Source organism: Mus pahari, chromosome 20, assembly GCF_900095145.1.
Source record: "Mus pahari chromosome 20, PAHARI_EIJ_v1.1, whole genome shotgun sequence".
Classification (NCBI taxonomy): Eukaryota; Metazoa; Chordata; class Mammalia; order Rodentia; family Muridae; genus Mus; species Mus pahari.
Window position 1 is genome coordinate 19458252 of NC_034609.1, and position 11882 is coordinate 19470133.

An 11882-nucleotide genomic window follows, 5' to 3' on the forward strand; every position below is an offset into this window, starting at 1 on the left:
TCGTCCCTCTGAATGGGGCCCTACTCTGTTTGGAATGAGGGACAAGAGATTTCAGACTTCCTCACTTTCCGGAGAAGTCCGAAGCAGGTTTTTCAGATAGACTGTCCTGATATTTGAATGCCGTGTTAGCGTGAGTTTGTCCACAAGAGCTAGGCAATCCCAGCACTCAGGAGGTTGAGGCAGGAGGATTAGAAGTTCAAGACCAACCTTGGTTATATAGCAAGTTTGAGGCTGAGCTACATAAGAACCTATCTCAAACACCTCCCCACCTCACCCCATCACTCCCCCAGAGCAAGCCTACACACACACACACACACACACACACACACACACACACACACACACACACAAAGATTCAGCCTTTAGGAAGAATTGAGCCCTTAGGTGTCTGGGTGTGACCTCTATGTTAGGATGATAACTCAGAACTAGAGATATGGGAATATGAGTGCATATGTGAGTGTGTGTATGCGGGCAAGTGTGCACGAGTGTGTGTGTGTGTGTGTGTGTGTGTGTGTTTGAACAAGGTCCAGGTTGTCCAGCTTAACCTAGAACTTGCCATGTATTCGAAGGCTGACCTAGAACTTGTGATCCTCCTGCCTCACTTCTCTGGTGTTGGGATCCCAGACACGAGATTCTAACTTGTCTTTTGTAGTTAGAACTAGGTAGGCCTTGGTTCCTAGCAGCCCCACCTGACCCTCAGAGCCCTGTCCCTAGAGATTCACAAATGTCCCAAGGTGCCATATGTGCCCAGAGGGCCATGTCTCAGCTCTCCCCAGGTGGGTAAGCAAGGGCTGGGACAAGATGTCGTGGCACCTGCTGCCAGGTATTGTGACTGAGCCTGTGATCACACGGCCATAGCTGCTTCCATGACTTGTGTGTCAGACTCCGTGCAAAGCTCTTTACGGCATTATGATCCCCCCTGCTTCTTTATCCAAACAGCCCCTGCCAGGCTTATGGTGCGATGGTACCAGCACTTCAGCTTAGAAAACACAGGCTCAGAGAGGCCCCCAGGCAGCTTGTGGTCACACAGCCTTCTCAAGGTGAGTCCAAGTGTGTGTGTGCTAGCTCCACTGCCCTCCAGCCACAAGCAGTGTCTGACCGCCTCGTGCCAGATGTTGACCATGCCCTGGTACATCAGCCTTCAAGGGTCTTTTCCCTCCTAAAAATATGCTCAAATTACTTCACAATGGCACTTTATGAAGAGAATGTTCATTTATACCTTGCAATGTTTTCTTACGTCTAAAAGTTCTTTTGGCCTGCTTTTAGGAGAAATGAACAGTTTCTTAGGTTGGCAAGCTTGCCTACCATGCGTGAAGCCCTAGGTTCAGTCAAGGTAATATTCTAATATTCTCTTGGACCCCTAACGTACTCTGTGCTATGCCTCCTGCCACAAGCACAAGCTGGCCTCACGCAGCCGGGCCTCCTGCACTTAGGGCCTGCGTGGGTTCTTCTAAAAACAGCCCCAGTCTGCAGCACTGGCCAGGGGCCTCCCACTGTCAGGTCTCTGGCCTTGGGCAAGGAACCTGGAATTCTGGGGCTTCCTGTTTATTCCTATGTCAAAAACAAACAAACAAACAAACAAACAAACACTTCAAACCAAACCAAAAGCAAAAACGAACCCTCCAAAATAACAGGGCCTAGCGTGGGCTGCCGGATATCAGAAGACCAGACCCTGAAATAGAAAAGCCATAAGAATGCCAGCTTTTATCTCTGGATTATCTCTGGATTCTTCTGGTTCCTTGGTGAGATGCTGGCTTTGTCTGCATTTTACTTTGGAGGAGCCAGACCCAGCCTTGCACTTCCTGGCAGGACAGCAGAAATCACAGCTCAGAACCTCAATGTGCCTGTCTGTGAAGTGGGCTCAGAACCTGACATTCCTGTTGTCTCAACAGTGTCTAGCGGCTCGCATTGTCACTGCCCACAGTAGTCTTACAGCTGTGGCCTCCGCCGCAGGTTAGGATACCGCAGACAGGCTTTGATAAACAACTTCAGCTAGCAAATCAATCTCCGGTGGCCCTGTTGCATTACCAAGGGCTGCTGAGGGGTCTGTGTATCAAGACCACGCTGCTGCTACTTAACCCAGGATTTGCCATGGCTCCCTCTTGCTTAGTAGTAGCTCCCTCAACTTCTAGAAAGTTCCCAAGGCCCAGGGATCTCTGAGCAGAGCAGAGAAGGGCTGAGGTAGGCTTCCAGCAGGCCCCCGACTTCTAGGTGAAGGATTAAGATGGCTGGCTTCTACATTTAACAGTCTTCTCCTCCCCCATCCACCACAGGCCATACACCCACCCCCAAGTTCTGCCGGTCACCTTCAGCATGTTCTTCCTCTGAAATTCCAGCTCAGGAGGAAGAGAAGACAAGAGTTCAGGGTCAGGAGCGGTCACCTACTTGGGTCTTTAGGGCTCTGCTGGTAGGAAGGGCCATATTGCAGTAGGTTAGCTTGGGGCTGTGACGGTGAAGCCAAGCCTGGGACGGGAGCATATGAGTGGAGCCAGGAGAAGCCCTGGATCGGCCAGGATAGCAGCTTCTAAGATGCGGTGATTGGCTCAGGGCGGAGCTGGTGTCTTTCCTGGTTCTAGCCACACCAAGGGGCTGAGCAGAGAACTGCAGGAACACTCCAGGGAGGTCAGGTGGGGACCATGGGCCCAGGTTGCTAGGAAAAGCAGAGCTATTGCCTGCAGAGACAGGGTTGCTAGGCGACCATCTGCGTTACCAGGGCCTTCGCGTCATCAGTAACCTGTGTCTCTGCAAAGCTGGCCAAGGACATCCTTCCCCAGACAGTAACAGCCCAGCCCATGCCTATCCCCAGCTTCACATCTTTTGTGTGTGTGCCTAGGACCACTGGTTCATCAGAGTGTTGTTCTTCCTTGGGCCTGGGGCCAAAGGCTCTCTGAATTTAAAGCTGCAAGTGACCACTTATATAGATAGATGAATGTGTGCCTGAGGTGTGTGGGCTATGTGGACACATGCCAACGTGCACGTGGGTACCTTTATGCACATATGTGAGACTGTGTGATAATGCATGTGTGTAAATGTGTAAGTGAGTATGCAGTCAGTGTGTGCCATACACATACACATGCATGCCCATGTTGCTATGTCTTGAGGACACATGTGTAGCCATGGGAACATTTGTGTGGGCCCTATACAGCCACTAGGAAGACCCAGAGTGCAGAAGTGGGGGGCACATGCTTAATCTCCCCCAAAAGAAAGACTTTCACAATACTAGGTGTGGGATGGAAAGTTTATTTTAAAAAGATGTTTGTATGTGGATGTGTGTGGTATATGGGCACATATATAATCATGTTTGAATGTGTGTTCACACGGGGTTGTGATACGTGGAGGCCTGCAGTCTCCCTCCATCATTTTCCACTGTATTCACTGAGACTCCCTTGGTTGAACCCAGGTCTAATCCAACTGACTAGTCTAGTTGGCCAGCTTGCTCCGGGAATCTCCTTTCCATCTTTCAAAGGTTAAATCACGGCAGGCCACCATGTCATCTGGCATTTATGTGTATCTTGGACACCTAAGCTGTCTCCCCAGCCCCAAGAAAGACAAGTCTTGAGAGGAGACGCGGTGGTAAGCGTTGGAAAACTTGGAGGTAGGCAAGGAGAAATTGTGGATGTCTGTTGTGGTTGGGAAGGCAACATATAAAGTGAGCAAGACTGCCCTGAGAACTGTTAACCCCAGCTCTTATGCTGGTTTCATGGTTTCTTGACTAGGGATGTAGTAGTCCGTAGTGGGAAGAGAACATTAGTCACCAGTGTGTCCTTACTCCAGACCCATTACGGCACCCATCTCTGTGACCCCTCTGCAAGGGCTGCTGTCGGCCCCCTACAGCTATGGAGGTGGCCACTGGAGATGGAAGCCAGCTGATAGGCACGGTACCATTTCTGGAGCAGAGCTGAGCTCTGAAGATTTATGGTGTTGCCCAGCTTCAAGCGCTGGCCAGAGAGACAACCCAGGGATTACAGGACTGGGTGCAGTGTTGTAGCAGTGGGTGACATGGCAAATACAGGGAATGAGGCAAGGTGCTAGAGTGGGGGACAGATACGTTTCCTCTGTCCACAGCAGCTTTCCCTGCTCTCCCTGCCCACACCTTTCTCCAGCACCCCTGCAGCGACACCACTTTCCCGCTCACAAATCTTAACTGTTCCCAGTGGCTTTTGGGAAACCAGGTCAAAGGCTGTCACAGCCTGCTTCAGAGACCCCATGGCCCTTCACTGGTGGAGTCCTTCAGAGCCTCCTCACTGCCCATCTCTGGTCATGACCTTGGCTTGTGTTCTCTCTTCGTTCATCCTCTGCTTCCTCCCAGTCCACAGTTCCCCGCTCTGTCAAATCTTACCTGGGTCTCCGGCTCCTAACTAGGTCAGTCCCGATTTCTAAATCTATTTAAAATGCACTGTGTGGATTTTGGCGCTTCTGCTATATGGATGTGGGAATCAAGTATTACTGGACAACAAAGCAGAATCCAGAGCAGCTATAGACACTATTAGAGGCCACACAGGGCCACTTGTGTGTGTGTTTGTATGCGTACATGCCTATGTATATGTACATGTGTATATGTGAATGCATACATAGGGAAGACAACCTTGGCTTTTCTGTCAAGAGAGAAGTACTTTGAACTCAGTACATGTGTTCACTCATTGTCATGGTTTGAATATGCTTGGCCCAGGGAGTGGCACTCTTTGGAGGTATGACCTTGCTGGAGTAGGTATGTCACTGTGGGTGTGGGCTTTAAGACCCTACTCCTGGCTACCTGGAAGGGAGTTTTCCACTAGTAACCTTCAGATGACAATATAGAACTCTCAGCTCCTCCTGCACCATGCCTACCTGAATACTACCATACTCTCACCTTGATGATAATGGACTGAACTTCTGAACCTGTAAGCCAGCCCCAGTTAAATGTTGTCCTTCTAAGAGTTGCCTTGGGGCTGGTGAGATGGCTCAGTGGCTAAGAGCACCCGACTGCTCTTCAGAAGATCTGGAGTTCAAATCCCAGCAACCACACGGTGGCTCATAACCATCCATAACAAGATCTGACGCCCTCTTCTGGAGTGTCTGAAGACAGCTACAGTATACTTACATAAAATAAATAAAATAAAAAAAAAAAAAAAAAAAGAGTTGCTTTGGTCATGGTGCCTGTTCACAGCAGTAAAACCCTAACTAATAAAGATGTGTATCTATGTCATTACTTTTATATTTATTTAATGCCTATTGTATATTAGGCATTGTTCTCAACTCATTGAGTAGTGAAAACAGGCTCTCAAATTTCACAGGAGTGCACCTGTGTGAGTTGAGGGGTAGATATGGGGCAATGGGTTCCTTTTGAACACAGTGGGGACCCCAGCTTTCCCAGTCCTCTGATCAATGCTCGACAGTACTCAGCACAGAGCAAAGGCAGAAAGCACCCCACCCCAGGAGCCCCTAGCCCCACTGCCCAGGACAAGTGACTCACATAGGCTCTTCTTCCTCCTCCTCCTCCTCTTCTTCTTCCTCTTCTTCCTTCTCCTCTTCCTCTTCCTTCTCTTCCTCTTTCTCCTCCTCCTTCTCCTCCTCTTCCTCCTTCTCCTCCTCCTCCTTCTCTTCCTCCTTCTCCTTCTCTTTTTCCTTCTCGTCCTCATCATCTTCCCATTCCTCATCTCTTTCCTCTTGAATCTGCAGCAGCTCCCTGAGTCAGGACCAGAGGAAAGAGGTGAGCCCCCACAGCTGCTCCAGTCTTCTTTACCCCATCTCTGACATTTGTCCTGGGACTTCCCGGCAAAGCTCCACCTGAGAACTCCATTCCAGTAACCACAGGCCCTCTCTAGCCACAGCCTTCCTACCTTGTCCTGGTGGTGACTCAAGCACACGTTGAGCTTTAGTGAGCCTCAGTTTCCCCTTATGTGTTTCTTAGTAATAATGTAGGGCAGGAGCATGACTTACTCATCATAATAATCCCTTCCTTTTTGGCATGCTTCCTTGACAGGAAGTCCATCCTTTTGCTCTTCCCCACCATGCCTCAACATGGGCCCAAAAGCCACAGCCACGGGGCTGCTGCCCACCAACTGAACTTCTGAAGCTACAAACTAAAACAAACCATATATATATATATATATATATATATATATATATATATATATATATAAAACTTGGTGACCTTGAGTATCTAACTATAGCAGAAAACTAACACACAAACTAAATGTCACCAGTGGAGTGTCGAAACACGGTCCAAGAATGGAGTCGTGTGAGGGGAACCGTGAGCGCTTGGGAGAAAAGTTCAAGAAAACAAGACAGGAGACTTGAAAGCCCAGTTTCTTCAAAAACACGGAATTGTTCTTGGAATGGACTTTTGTGCCCCTCCCAGGGGTAGTGGATAGGAAGGAATGAGTTCACTTTGGATTATCCATTACAATTGGCTATTGTGATTTGTTTATATGCCTGTATGGGAAAGAAAAAAAGCACGTTTTGCCACGTGCCGTTTGTCCTTGTGACTGTACACTTTATTCGGGTGAATAAATTGTCTGATGCTCTGAATCAAGTTGGCCAGTGCATGAGACTTTAGTCCACCTCATTTTTTAGACCCTGCTTTCTCAGGTTCACCCTGCCAACCAGAGCTGTAAATGATGGAAGACGTGTCAAAGCTGGGCTCAGCGATACACACTTTTAATCCCAGCACTTGGGAGGCAGTGGCAGATAGATCTCTGTGAGTTTGAGGCCAGCCTGTTCTACGTAGTGAGTTCTGGGCCAGCCAAGACCACATAGTGAGACCTTGTCTAAAACCAAACAAAAAACGATGCTATAGTCATATAATAGAATACTATACAACTATGAAAACAACGAGGATGACCTCCACCTAGTGAATTACGGAAAGCTTCAAGGTAATCAAGTATAACAAAGGGCAGATAATTACGTGTGCTAGGCCATGTTTTGTACACACAAACAGAGAGGGGGTTGTCTTGGTTAGCCTTAGTTGTCAGCTTGACATAGCTCAGAGTCCTCTGAGAGGAGACGCCTCTATTGAAGGACTGCCTAGATCAGACTGGTCTTTGGGTATATCTGTGGGAGACTGTCTTGAGTGTTAATTTGCATAGGTAGGCCCAGTCCACTGTGGGCAGTACCATTCCCTGGGCAAGTGGTCCTGGACGACATCAAATGCTAGCTAAGCAGAAGCCTGGAGAGCAAGCCAGCAAACAGCATTCCTCCATGGTTTCTGCTTCAAGTTCCTGCCTGACTTCCCTCAATGATGAACTATGACCTGGAGGTATAAGCATATACCCCTATATTGCTTCTCATCAGAGCGTTTCATCACAGCAACAGAATCAAACTAGAACAGGGGCTCCCATGTATACTTGTCCCCAGATTATCTCAGAAATAGGGCCTGGGAGCCTAGTGCCCAGGGGCTAAGGGCAGGTGCTGAGGGTGGCGGGGCAGGTGTGGTTCCGCACTGGGCTCTTTTGTGCCTTCAGGGTTCCACCCTGTAGCATCCTCAAGCACTGATGCCTTTCCCAGGACATCTCTGTTTTCCCACCTGGGCATCTCCACTATGGCCTCACTCTTTTCTTCATGAGCTGGAGCCACCTCTCTCTCCTGCAGGCTGGTGCCATCTTCCTGCTGGGCATCCTCCCAGCAAGAGTCCACCTCCTCCAGGACAAGATCATGCTCTGCCTGTTCCACGGGGAGGATGCTGACTGCAGGGAATAAAGGGAGGCCATCTGTGGGGTGAGGAGGGCACCTTGTGTCCCTAAGTCCCGGGGGTCCATCCTGGGAGTCCTACCCCAGTGTCTTGGCTCCTAGTTGGCTGTGTTACCAACAGGATCATAAGCAGCCGGCTCAGTACCCCAGGGACAGCCTTAAACAACACAACTACTTATCCATGCTCCTCCCTCGACTCTCTGCCTTTCTCTCCCTCTTGGGATCAAGCTCTGGTTACAATGGACTGAGCTTGCTTTCTCTCATGCCTTATCTACTTAGAGGTGTGGCTCAGAGCAGAGGGGATATTCTACTTAGTGCCACGGCTGATGTCAAAGGACCCAGACTAGATGCTTCACCATCCCCTAAGGACAGGGTGCCATAGATTGTCCTAAGGGGTACAAAGGAAACCTGCTCCTTGCCTATTTCCTGGGTGCCATTTCTTGGTGACAGCATGTCTGTGAGCTCGGCAGCTGTTTCTGAAGTCCCTGTGTCCCTCCATCTAGGCTTAGAATCTCCACTCTCCAAGACAACGTGACTTTTTCATGGGGACATGGAAAATAATTACAGGTGCCCGTGACTTCTAACAGTTCTTTATGTATCCCAGCCCCTGACCAGAAAATGGTGCTAGCCTGGGCTCTTAGCAGCAGTAGGTTCAGACACCTGGGTGTGGTGGCTCACACCTGTAATCCCGGCACTTGGGAGGCAGAGGCAAGGCAGGGAGGATTGAGATGAGGCGAGTTCTAGGTCACCCTGGGCTACACAGGAAGAGCATTTCAAAAAACAAAGATGTGGGCTCAGGACATCTCATGGGAGACCCAACTCACCCTGGGCAGGTTTTAAGGAAGGAAGGGAGACTTCCTTCATATCGAGTGTTTCTTAAAAGTTCCTAGGGTCTAGTCGGGCAGTGGTGGCACACACCTTTAATCCCAGCACTTGGGAGTCAGAAGCAGGCAGATTTCTGAGTTTGAGGCCAGCCTGGTCTACAGAGTGAGTTCCACGATAGCCAGAGCCACACAGAGAAACCCTGTCTCAGGGGGAAAAAAAAAGTTCCAAGGGTCTTGGTAGCCCTCAATCCAAGCATGAATGAATAATAGTGACAGTCTATTTTGGTCTGGGGACACAAGGTCTTGCTATGCAGCCCATGCTGACTTCAAACTTTTGATCCTCCCACCTCCACATCTGAAGTGCTGGAATTACAGAAGTGAGCTGCTATGCCTGGCAGATATTTGTGGCGTTAAGTGGGTGCTGGCATCAGGTCTTATCCTGTGACCATCAATATATAGATAGCATAGTCCCTTTCCTGAGCACTTGCTAGGCTCCAGGCTCCAGGCTCCACACACTGCTACTTCCAAGAATCGCCTGTCCTCACATCATGCTTTTGAAGAAGGAAGAACAGTTTGCCCCATTTTATTCTCTGATTTTATGTTCAATTCCCATCCTACAGATGGGATAGAGCAGAGCAGCACCATTTAACACTGTCTCATTTGTCTCAGCCCCAGTTTCTACTCTCCCTGTAGACAACCAGGGAAACCCAGAAAGCCCCAGGAAAGCCTGCCACACCCACCCCAGCTCAGCTTTTCTGCACCTGATTCTGGATTGTCCTGTCCGATAAACAGCCCTGCGGTTAGACTCGGCAGCCTCCTCCAACTGTGGCTCCCAGAGGAATCAAGAAAGGCAAGGATGGGGTGTAACTGACATACACCCATGGTATGGGGTTGGGACAGATGGCAGCTCCCTGGAAGAAACAGCTGTCTACAGTGTTCCAGCCTCTCTCTGTAATAGTCGACTTCTTGTTGTCCACAGCCCACCCAGGAGCCCTGGGCTGGCATAGCTCACACTATTAAATTTCACTCCTGGAGTCTTTCATGGGCATGCTACCTTTCAGTCAGCAACCTGCTTGTCCCAAAGTCACTGCATGAGATTCTGCCCCCAGTCAGTGGCAGCCAGCCATCTATTCCTGCTTTCGGGGCCAGCTGTCACATTGTTTGGGTACCTTGATTCTCACCAGGCCAGATGCTCTGGCCGCAGGTCTTCGGAAAGCCAGGACCCAGGCTCAATCTATCTCCTCCATCAGGCATGTTTTATGCCACCTTCTTCCCTCTGGGCCAGGCTACATCCCTTTCCACCTACTCTGTCCTGAAGCACGGGCTCTCCCTCAACCTACACATCTCTGAAGGTATGGTTCCAGGCACTCCCATTGCCAAGATCACACAGGGAAGCCAGAGCCCCTGGGGATGGCAGATCGTCAGGATGCCCAGACCCCAGTCATGAGGTCCGGAGGGAGGACGTTCTTCACAACTGAGCCTGGCCGTGTGAGATGTGAGGCTGCTTTGAGCACATCCCCTGCCTGCAGGACTTGCTTAACCCGAGAGTAGTCTTTGTGAAGTTGGTCCCTTCAGGGGCTCCCCATTGCCCAGAGCCTCGTCCCTGCAGGGTTAAACTTCTAGCTTTGACTTCATCATCAAGGACTTAGGACCCCAGTTAGCTGATGTGCCCACAGTTCTCCAGCCTCCATGCCCTCACTTCTGGGCACTTCCTGCTTTACTCTCTCTGCAAGACTGCCCTTTCTCACTGCCTGCAGGTGACCACTGCTGTTCAGACCTTCCATGTGGGCACACACCAATCTGGTTTCTGACAGAAGTCAGGCCCTTCTGTGGAAAGCTGATTACTTTTTTTTTAAAGATTTATTTATTTATTATATGTAAGTACATTGTAGCTGTCTTCAGACACTCCAGAAGAGGGAGTCAGATCTTGTTACGGATGGTTGTGAGCCACCATGTGGTTGCTGGGATTTGAACTCCGGACCTTCGGAAGAGCAGTCGGGTGCTCTTACCCACTGAGCCATCTCTCCAGCCCCCCCCCTTTTTTTTTAAAGATTTATTTATTTATTATATGTAAAGTACACTGCAGCCGTCTTCAGACACTCCAGAAGAGGGCGTCAGATCTTGTTACGGATGGTTATGAGCCACCATGTGGTTGCTGGGATTTGAACTCCAGACCTTCGGAAGAGCAGTCAGATGCTCTTACCCACTGAGCCATCTCACCAGCCCGAAAACTGATTATTTTATTTTATTATTTATTACTTTGTTTTATTTATCTGTTTGTTTTGGAGACATGGTTTCTCTGTGTATCTCTGGCTGTCCTAGAACTTGATTTGTAGACCATGCTGGCCTCGAACTTAGAGATCTGCTTGTACCTACCTCCTGAGTGCTGGGACTAAAGGTATGCACCACCACATCCAGCTTGAAAGCTGATTTTTTTTTTTTTTAAGTTAACAGTCTTGCTTCGAAATCAATCTAAATAAAGACATCTAGGGGCATCTGGGTCCTTAGGGTCCCTTAGGCCTCCATCCTACCACCGCAGTACCACAGACAATGCCTCTCCAGTCCACCTCTCTTCAGTACGACAGGGTTATGGGGTATACTCACAATTCAAACACTCGGAGGCTGAGGTAGAAGGAGGGAGATTTGGGAGCCAGTCTGGAATATACCACAAGAACCTGTCTAAATAAATAAAACTTAAAGACTTTTTTCAGACTTGGCTTAAGAATATCACACAGTCACAGGTTTGAGGTGCAAAGTCACACTCTTTAATGTCAATTACAATGTCACAGTCAGTGGTAGTCCCTCACTCTTGGGAGAGAGAACTAGGGCAGGCCTTGGAAGAACCACTTATCGGGAAACTGAGTCCCGTGTAGTGTGGATGGTGCCAGGTGCCCCTGTGTGAGCATACTCAGACATTGAGGCCTCAATGGGGCTCTCCATAGTCTCACACCCTGGTCTTGCCCTGGTCTGGGCGCTGCCCCCTGGCCAAGATCCCTGAGAGGAAGCTCTGGGGTTGCATTTAATGACTCTGGTTTCCTCTGCCCTGCCTGGGGGTGCAGAGGGTTCACTATTCAAAGAGGGTGGAGATTGGCAGTCACTGCCCCCTAAAGGTCTTCTCTTGAGGCATCCTTCAGTCCTTCATCCATCCATGTATCCGTTTGTCCATGAGCTCCCCAGGTCCCCTCTCCCTTGTTTCAGAGGCCTCCAGCTGCTGTTGCCCCTGAAACAAAGGAGGTGACAGAAATGTGGGCACCTGAGTAGACACACAGAGGATGGATGGATAGACAGATGGAAGGATGGATAAGCATCTGAGTGGTTAAGCAGAGAATGGGTGGATGGATGGATGGATGGATAGATGGGTGGGTGGGTGGATGGATGGATGGATAGATG

At 49.5% G+C, this 11882-nt stretch overlaps 1 protein-coding gene across 2 annotated transcripts in view; it reads right to left on the bottom strand.

Moving 5' to 3' along the window:
• Cngb1 (cyclic nucleotide gated channel beta 1) overlaps nt 1-11882 on the bottom strand; it is a 66811-nt gene that overhangs the window by 41807 nt on the left and 13122 nt on the right. The window contains exons 12-13 of one of the 2 annotated variants that reach the window (XM_021220610.1): nt 7505-7664; nt 5459-5665 (exon numbers count right to left, since the gene is read on the bottom strand). In XM_021220610.1, coding sequence (XP_021076269.1) covers nt 5459-5665; nt 7505-7664 — 367 coding nt within the window. Of the gene's footprint in view, nt 1-5458; nt 5666-7504; nt 7665-11686; nt 11713-11882 lie in introns of those variants that run through there. The other variant, XM_021220611.1, reaches the window with a different exon arrangement.